The 9748-nt window shown below is 45.4% G+C and overlaps 1 protein-coding gene across 1 annotated transcript in view; it reads left to right on the plus strand.

Annotated features, from left to right (window-relative positions):
- Positions 1-9748, plus strand: part of shroom3 (shroom family member 3) — a gene marked incomplete in the record, with an annotated part of 30195 nt that overhangs the window by 8348 nt on the left and 12099 nt on the right. The window contains 13 exon segments of the mRNA XM_035667695.1: positions 208-533; positions 633-849; positions 1001-1056; positions 1253-1730; positions 2090-2377; positions 3487-3919; positions 4111-4244; positions 4358-4543; positions 4652-5127; positions 6561-6788; positions 6922-7108; positions 7395-7707; positions 9492-9568. Coding sequence (XP_035523588.1) covers positions 208-533; positions 633-849; positions 1001-1056; positions 1253-1730; positions 2090-2377; positions 3487-3919; positions 4111-4244; positions 4358-4543; positions 4652-5127; positions 6561-6788; positions 6922-7108; positions 7395-7707; positions 9492-9568 — 3399 coding nt within the window.

Below are 9748 nucleotides of genomic sequence, written 5' to 3' on the forward strand. Positions count from 1 at the left end.
GAAAGAATGGAAGCAGCATAGGAGCCTTATTTTGTACTATGAAAATCCAGGGAATGTTAGCCTTGTCATTCATGATGAACCGGTCACTGTGTGTTGTCCTTTTGACAGCACCATTATCAAGTGCAGTTTGACAAGCTGATTGTGTGTCTTTCACAGCTGTGAATGTCTCAATGCCATTATCTCAAATTGAATCTATTGTTTTTCCAGGTCCTCCAACAGCATCGACCACCTCCACAGCAAACGAGACTCTGCCTACTCTTCCTTCTCCACCAGCTCCAGTATCCCAGAGTACCTTGCCTCCACACCCTCATTCAGCCCAGAGCGCTCCTATTCGCTGGAGACCGTCTCTCAGAGAGGAGGAGGAAGTGGAGAGATGCAGCAGGCTGACATACGTTACGTCCGGACGGTTTACGACACCCAGCAGGGCCTATCTCAAGAGCACGAGCTGAGCTCCAGCTCCGCCGCCTTTCTGCGCAACAGCGATTCCAGAAGTGGGAGTGGGGCAAGGCTAGGCCAAAGCCGAGATCTGCAAAGTAAAGTTTCTGTTTTAGGAATGGTTTTGGGGTAATTGATTTTTAATTTGAGTATTTATTTATTAAAATTTTTCTTTACACTATTTGTTCCACTTTCAGTGGGTGGAGTCTGTTACCGTGGCAGCAGCAGCGGTGGGGTGCCAGCTTCAAACAGACACAGTGTGGGTCCAATATGGGGCCCAGCAGCCAGCCGCAGCTCCTACGAGAGCCTGAAGGGGGCACCAGCTCCACCAAGGCGCAGTGACAGCTATGCAGCCATCAGAAACCACGAGAGACCAAACTCCTGGTCCAGTCTGGAACACGCCCGGTCACTGCGGTGAGTAGGGTCCATCAACTGGATTTCATCCAATCAAAAGCTCAAAATCCCCACATTCATTCTACTTTGTTTGTTTTTGTGAAGTATGGTGTACTTTTACTGTGTAAAATGAACTAATCTAATTTGATCTAATCTGATATCTTTTACTCAGGTCTCTGCAGAAAGGTTCCTGGCATCACTCCAGTGGCCCTGTGGCTTCAGTTGCAGGTATATTTTAGTTCTATCTTAATGATTTTACTCATTTTAAGGACCCCAATCCTAACCGAATCCAGACATACAATAATACTTCAAGTTATTTTTTACAGTATATGTTGAAATGATAAAAAATATATGAAACACTAACGGACAGTTGAGAGGACAGACATTTCTCTTACAAACACTGACATCATTACTGTGGTTCCAGCTAAAGGCTCGTACGGCGCTGATGGTCAGCTCCACACAGTGATAGAGAAGAGTCCAGAGAGCAGCCCCACCACAAAGCCCCGGCAGGGTGGAGGCTTTCCCCAGTCCCCTTCCCCTACCGGACCCTCCCCGGGACCTGCAGGCTCCACCTCACAGTCCGGCCGGTTCATTCTGCCCACTGGCATGTACCCGGTAACCCAGCCTGAGCCCCACTACGCACAGATACCCAGTGCCAGCCCCGGGCCAGGCTTGTCTGGAGTCTACCCCTCCCTGGCCAAGGAGAGCAGCCGACAGCAGCACCAGGGGCTGCAGGGCGTGGGAGGGAGAGAGGAAGGAGCGTCAGAAGGGCGGAGGGATGCAAGAATGTCAGCTACAGAAAATGGATACCAAAATAACACTACTTCTTCATCATACTCATATTCCTCTTCCTCAACATCTGCCTCTACACAGCTCAGGACTCAAGCACACCAGACAGACAGGTGATTTTATACTGATATTTCAACTGTGTTTGTAGTGTCTTCACTCTCTACCAAGTGGCTATAAAAGGTTTGTGGCTGTAGTTTGGTGGAATATGTTCCCAAGATGCATATTTAATGCCAAAATATGGCTTAATGCACAAATTCATTGCTAGATGTGTAGCGGTGTCCCAGATGCAAAGCCGGTTATCCTATATTATTAAAGACAAAACAAGCAGTTTTGCCTCACTCCTCTCTCTCGGGCTGGGCCAATTGGCTGATATTGCATATCTGATTCTGGCATTACTCTCATTTTGTGCCACGGGTGCTTATAAATTGTACATATTGGCACTGAAAGCTAACTTAGTCATTGTTTTTTTCAGGCCTCAACAGGAAGAGTCTAAACTCCACAGACCACACCAGAAATCTGCTGGAGGAGTATCGGAAGGCCAGACAGGGCCCACCAGGCAAAACCACCAGGGACGTCACAGTCAGAGCTCCCAAGGGTCCCATGTTCATACAAGCCAGGGACATCACAGCCAAGTGTTCCAGGACCAGAACCAGGATTTTCATAATCCCCACATCCAGTTTACTCCTGGACTCAGGCCCTCATCCACACAAGAGTGGAGAGACCCCTGCACACTCGTTCAGCCAAGGGGAGACAGGAGCAGGTACGTTATAGAGGATTCAATGGTGTAAAATCTTTACATCATTTCTGAATGTGTCTGCAGCATTTTGAGATTTTAGATTCTGTCTCTCACTTTCTGAACCTCCTTTGAGATGCAGTCTGCCGCTCCACAAAAACATCCCAAAAACTGACGGTGAATGAATATGAGTTTTTGTGGCCCATTCAGTAGGCTTTGTGAGGCGTTCAGCTGTAGAATTGCTGTCTGGGGGGAACTCTTAAATTTAAATTAAAAAAATAATAATTGCTGATTGACAAGAGCTGTGACACTGTTTAGAAAAGTTCGTAAACTGTTCTTTTTTTTTTTAAGTTATTTTTATGGCCTTTTATTGATAGTGACCGCTGAGGATAGACAGGAAAGGGGGACAGAGAGACAGAGAGACAGAGAGAGAGGGGATACAGCAAAGGGCCACAGGTCAGATTTGAACCCGGGCCACTGCAGCAACTCCGTATATGGGTTGCCAGCTCTACCTACTGAGCTAACCGGGCGCCCCAAAAGTTAAATTTTTCAAGTAAAAAGGCGTGGACTGGCTGTCCACCTCAAGATGTGGTTGTCAGTCTTTACAGCTTGAGCACTTGGTGTGGAAGTTAGTATGCCCACTGGCTGTTCTCAGTGGACTTTTTTAATTGTCAGTGCAGTACAGGGTATGTGTCAACTTGTCCCTTTTCTTCTTGAAAAAATATACCCAAAGAAGTACAGGAAAAAAAGGAGGGAATGACGTCATTACACAAATACTTTGAATAAAAAGGGGAAGAGTTTTTCCTCTTGTCCTTATGGAGCTTGGGCTGTTGTCAGCCTTTAATGACCACTGAGACATTGTGATACTGGTTAATACAAACTCGACACGATCTGACCTGGCAGATCCTTCAGCAAGTCAGAGTCCTTCATAAGTCAGTTGTTCAACAGGCCTTAAGTCCTTTAGCAGGTCAGAATCCTCCAACTGATCAGTCCTTCAACCAGTCAGAGGGCTTTATAAAAGTAGCTCTCTGACAGTGAATAGTTGGTTTGTTTATCTTGAGTCAGTTGATGGCAGTTGATGGCCTTCCTTTTCTCTTACTTAGTGTCCTCCATTTTCTCCTCCTCCCTCCCTTCAGATCAGTGGACCAGACCAGCATTCATTCTGAGCCAGTGGCGTCCTCCAGGCTCGCCCAGGGACAAGTGCCAACTGCCCACTTACCTGGTCACCCTCAGCCTCAGGCTTCACCCACCTCAGCCCCTCAGCCTTCCTCCCGTCACCTCAGTGACTCAGCAGCTCTGCAGCACCAGCACTGGGACCAGAGAGAGCAGGACAAGGACAGAGAACATCCACTGACACGCCTGGAGATTGCCCTCGCTGAGGTCCAGCGATGCGCCAGCCCAGACAGTGCCAGTAACCATGGCAACAGTAGCTTCGGTGATGGCAGCCAGGGACCTGCCCGCAGCCTCTCTGTCCTGGAGAAGGTCAGTCGTTTCGAGCGTCGGGAACGCGGCGGAAAGCAGCGCAGTCACAGCACCACCAACGCACACAATAAAGCCATCCATCTGAGGGTAACTCAAAACTCCACCATGTTTCGCTGTGATCATTAAACAGAAAGTTTTTTTTAAGGCACGCAATGAGGGTCAGTCCCATTTTTATGGATGTTTTGACTATCTTTTGACTAACCCTAACCCTTTAGAAAATCTTGCTCCTTGTCGGCTCTGATAATACTTCACTGCTTTGTTTTCTGATCTTGAATCAGATGACTGACAAAGGCCGTGGTGCTGCCTGTGGAGCAGATGACCTCAGAAACATGCTGGAGAGAAGCACTAACGGGACCAAAGCCCACAGGACTCTGAGCTACAGAGGAGGCAGCAGCGAACACATGAAATACAGGTAGAGGCTGTGTCCATGGCAGTCCTTTCAGATTGGCTATAGTCAAATTGAGTCACGTTTACTCGACTTTACTCCCTGTCAAAAGCCAGTTAATTTTTCTCTGTGGTGTTCAGGACCCCAGCAGATCCCAGTTCAGCCCTCCAGAGGAGCCGGAGCACCTTTCAGCTAGAAGAATCCAGGGAGGGTGACAGCAGCAAAGACTTCCCCTGGAGACAGGACATTCAAGAGATGCTAGGCTCCATGCAGGACACGTCCTACAACAGGTCAGAGTCCTCCAACAGGCCAGAGTCTTCCAATAGGTAAGATTCAATTCAGACTCCTCTAAGCCTTTCCCCAGAGTCTTCTAACACGTCAGTGTCCCGAGTCTCTGTGAGCAATCCTAATGCTGGAAACTTTACTCTAATCAGATCTTACAGGGACTCTTTGAAAGATGCCCAGACTAAGGTCCTACGGTCCACTTCATTCAGACGGAGAGACCTCAGCTCCTCAATCAGCCCTCCTCCTCCTGCAGCTCCTCCTCCCGTGTCTTTGTCCAACAGCCACCAGCCTCCATCTGGCCCTACCAAGCAGCACTCCCTGGAGAAAAAAGGCCCAAAAACCATGCCCAAACCACAGGGCATTCTCGTCACGCCACAGTCGCCACCACCGGTCACTTCCCCTCACACCCCGAAAGAGCGGCATGTGATCAGCCCGGAGATTCGAGGCCCGAGCCCCCCTGCCCTCCCCAGTGTCCCTCCTGTTGGACCTCCTGCTTACACACGGATCTGCGGCCGCAAGCGTCTGGCGGCAGACCAGAAGAAACGGTCATACTCAGAGCCAGAGAACATGAACGAGGTCGGGGTTTCGGATGCCGAGACTGCTGCCCTCTTCAGGCGTGGAGGAGGTAAATACAAAACGTACATACAAAAAGCAGCTGCGGCCCTACACCCCTCTCCCCCGGTATAAATTACACTGTCTCAGTACCTGCCCCAAGATCATCAAATAATCAAGTGAATATTGCGAATGTCACAATGGTGCACTGATCAAAGTTACTTGGGTCACGCAAACAATATATAAAGACTGCAGACTTACACAAAATGCACTAAAAACCTTTTAATAATGCAATAAATGTGTAAGCTTCCACAGGCATATAGCACATTTTACACTATTATTGACATGAAACCATTTGAATTAAATTTATATGAATAAATCTAAAAAAAACTGCTAAACATTTGTTTAGTTTGGGAAACTCATACTTTCATAGCTGAAAAAGCTTCCTGTTATGTGAAGCAGAAACTACCTTTAAAATGAAAGGAACAAACGTTTAAAAAGCTAATTTTGGATGACCTTCAAGCATTTGGTTTAAAAGCAAGAAATTACTTTGAAAAGCTGATTGTGCTCTGCTTGGCCTGCAAGAGCTGATATCACCAGCAGGCTAGCTATAGTTTCAGCTCAATGTTCACTAAAGCTTCATTTTGTGGAGTCAGACTGGACATAAAACCTGAATACTTTATGCGTACTAACCAAATGCCTCTGTAGCACGAAGTATTGATGACTGTTAGCTAGCATCAAATTCTAGGTGAGATTTACACTCATTCTTTCGTCAGAACATTTCTGTTTTAAAGGCCCAGTGTGTAACATTTAGGAGGATCTATGGGCAAAAATGGAATATAATAGATATATATATCATAGATATGTTTTCATTGGTGTATAATCTCCTGAAAATAAGAACTGTTGTGTTATTGTTAACTTAGAATGAACCGTTTTTATCTGCAGAGAGAGCTTGTCCTCTTCTACGGAGGCCTCCATATTGAACCGCCATGTTTCTTTAGTAGTCCAGAAGGGCTGGAACTAATCACTGGCTCTAGATTGTTTCACAGCCACTATTGTTTCTCCTACACTCTTGTAAGGCGAGCAGCATTCATTTGGTTGCAATCTGCAACTTTACTACGAGATGTCACTGAAACCTACACACTGGTCCTTTTAAATAATACCTTTATTTCTGAAAAGCTTGAGAAGCTTGGCTTATTTTGTCAAACAAAGTCTAGTATGATATATAATAAGAATAAGTAGTTTATAAGTTATCCAAAAAATATGAAGTTAAGGTCTTGCAACGGTACTGAAAGAATATCAAAGCATGATCTAAGGAAAACGAAGGCATTTTAAAAAAATGTGATAGAAGCTTTTGCATCACATAAACATCAAGGAATGTTAACAGTTCTGGTTGCTGAGCATCGGCCTGCCAGGAACGTCAGTGTTGGGTATCTTTTATGGCACATTAATAACATGTATATATGGCTAACCGTGGGCTTTGACCTTGATCTCCCTGTCTGTCAGAGACCAGCGTGGCAGACCGGCGGAAGATGTTTGAGCTTGCGGCAAGCCGTGTCGGGGACGGGGCTCTGCAAAACGCCACGTCAAGGCCCGACTTACGGCAGCTTCAGCATGATGCTCTGGCCGAGTATGTGGAGAGGAAGAGAGGAGGGAAAAAAGACGAGGGAGGACAGAGAAGCGGATCTAGGCCTCGCAGTGCCTATCTACAGCCTGAAAACAGCAACCATACAGGTGGGTGGAGGGAGGAAGGGTTTGATAAATGACGGATCAATGATAGGCAAAGCAAATATTGAATTGATAGACCGAGAGTGAAACAGACTGATTAAACATGTCCTTGGTCTTCTCTGTCCCTCCTTCTCTCCAGTCTCCTACTGTCACTCAGACACCCTCAGCCTCTCCTCCACCTCCAGCCTGCTCTCCCTCCAGGACTCTGGAACAGATCGTCTCTGCTCCACCCTCCCTCCTGGAGCCGACCTGCGGAGCCTCCAGTCCAACTTCTTTTACCCAGGCAGGGTTACCACTCCGAGGCCCCCGGTGCTTTCACAGCTGAGGTGACCAAGACTGGACACACTAACGCTGGTTTTTAGCCATGCTAGCAGTGTAGCTTTAGAGCCGTCAGTGTCTGTCTCTCAGTTCAATATGTCAACAACATGGATTTTTTTTCTTCTTTTACACATTAGATACTTATGGTCCTAATGAATGACAGCTCAGTTTACACTTTGAGTGAAATGTATGCACAACTTCTGGATGGATTGCATTTTAACATATTTAATAATTAATGTATTATTACATTATTATTACACTTTCTTAATTCCTCTTCCTGGATTCTACTCCCAGTGCTCCTTCCGGCTTCCATTCTGAGCTCCAGGCCCAGACCCTCCCATATCTCCCCCCTGAAGCTGGGCTCAGCAGACAGAGTCAGTCTTTCAGCAGAGACCCGGGTCGGGGCCACCAGCAGCTGGCCACAGAGCCTGAGCTCAACCTGGGACTGTCCAAGCAGCTCAACGGCGCTCTGCAGAGGGCCGGGTCAGCTCGGGGTTCCGGGAAGTCGGCTTCTGCTGAGGATCTCCTGGAGAGATCTGAGGAGAGACAAATGACACCTCAACACTCCCGCTCCCGCTCCTCTCCCACGGGAGAGAAACTGAACCAGGTAATGCAGCATTCCACCAAGAGCTCACATTTTAGTATTATTATAAATCACTGCACCGTGTCTTGGTGCCTTATAAATCTTCAAAGTTGTCAGCAACTAAACAAGAATTTTGTTGAAATCAAGGTGTGATCCTATTTAACCTGGGCTCCTAACCTCTGTTCACACATACAGTCTTCAACACTGGAGCTCAATAGGATGTTATTTATTGTGAATTTACAGGTGTGTGCTTCCTAAAACTTTTTACGTTTACGTTTCCAGGGTGCACCCTATCTTATGCTATTATGTAACCACTTATCTTATACATTTTATGTTTTACTTTTTTTGCCGTCCACTTTGGTCCAAAATGTAATATGTCAACAACTTGGATAGATTGCCACCAAATCTCATGTTCACATCCCTTTTGACGTTACTATTTATTTAAAGACATTCAACCATTAATGGACATTTGGCTCTGAGTCACACAGGAAATACCCAGAATCCTCAAAGTTTCCTGTGAGGTGCCGGAGAGCCGGGGACGGCGGCTGGGCGCTGTCCGATGTGGGCGATGGCAAAGATAACACTCACACGTATACATATATACACACATCTGCAGTTGGTAAAGGAATGCAGTAAAGGATGAATTACTCTTCTATCTCCCTCAGTGATCAGAGCGGCCCGCGTTATATAAGCATCATTACAGTTCAGTCAGACAAACAGACACTGTGCTCTCTCTTTGAACAATAGTTCTCACTGCAGGGTGGTGACACTCATGCTTTTACAGTGCTGGATTTTAGTTATTTGAGCAGATGACAAAGGATTTGAAATGTCTTTGAAGGCACCAGCGAGAACAATTTTATGCATAAAAATACAACTTTGTTTTCTTTTCATACACTTCATTGATGGGGGAGTGTGAGTTTTTTTTTTATGTAAATCTAGAGTTGTTTTCTTGGAAATCAAAAAAGCACACCTGCTGACAACTAAAAAAGGATGATCAATGGATGAATGAAAAAAGCAATGGATTTGTGCTTAGATCAGCTTATAAAATTCCACTGTGAACATTAATGGGTTAATCAGAGGCTCTCACACAGACATTTTAAAGTCTGTGTTGGAGAGTTCTGACTCAGTTCAGTGGGGAAGCAGCAGACCTTAGGCCTGTGCTGTGTGTGTTTGTGTGATAAGGTCTGCGGTCAGACATGTGATTGCGGATTCATTTTTTGAAATTGGTCAGAGACAGAAACAGATATACAACAAATATAGAGTCCAGAAAGTCACTGCACCCAGCCAAGAAATAGTTAATCTTAACTCCCCTTGAAAACACAACTTGTTATTTTGTCAATTTGTAGCACAAACATATTTTATAAAGCATAACGTGTTACCTATATTATCAAATACCTTTTTTAAAGGGGAGCTAAGTAGGAGAAAAAGATGGAGACATTACAGATGATTTTGTTGATTTGTGGCTCATTTACGGTAACTATCACATTATTGATGCATTCAAATTTAGATGATAAAAAGTCAAATTCCTGTTCACCAAGTCATATTATTGTGTTGTAGTAGACAAAATGTATATTTTTAAAAGACATACTGTAAATTATCAACATGCTGGGACAGATTCAGGTCAGACTGTTGGACCCGCGGATTGTGTCACAATATAATAAGATCAAACTGATCCCCAGGTGGGAGATTCACAGAATAAATAATAATCTGAGATATGAATAGCATATGACTCTATAAGGAGAGGAACAAGAAATAATTCACTTCCTAAAACAGATTCAGTGTCTAAACTTTGTCTGTGTGTGTTTTAGGACTTCCCTCCAGGTGACATCAAGATGTACGGTGTCTTCATCTCTCAGTCGGGACGCCACTCTCTGGCCGAGGACAGGTATATCACATCTGCATTCAGACCATGTGACCAAACAGCTGATGGCTGATGGCAAAGCTAATAACCTCCTCCGTCTGATGATTCGTTCGTGTTTCATTTTTGATGTCAGACTGCTGTTTGTTTCCTGCTGGAGAACTGAGGGATCATGGGAATTCAGATCATTTCTGCGCCGATATATTA

Source organism: Morone saxatilis, unplaced genomic scaffold (assembly GCF_004916995.1).
Source record: "Morone saxatilis isolate NCDOM2014 unplaced genomic scaffold, NCSU_SB_2.0 Contig21, whole genome shotgun sequence".
In the NCBI taxonomy this organism is placed as follows: domain Eukaryota; kingdom Metazoa; phylum Chordata; class Actinopteri; family Moronidae; genus Morone; species Morone saxatilis.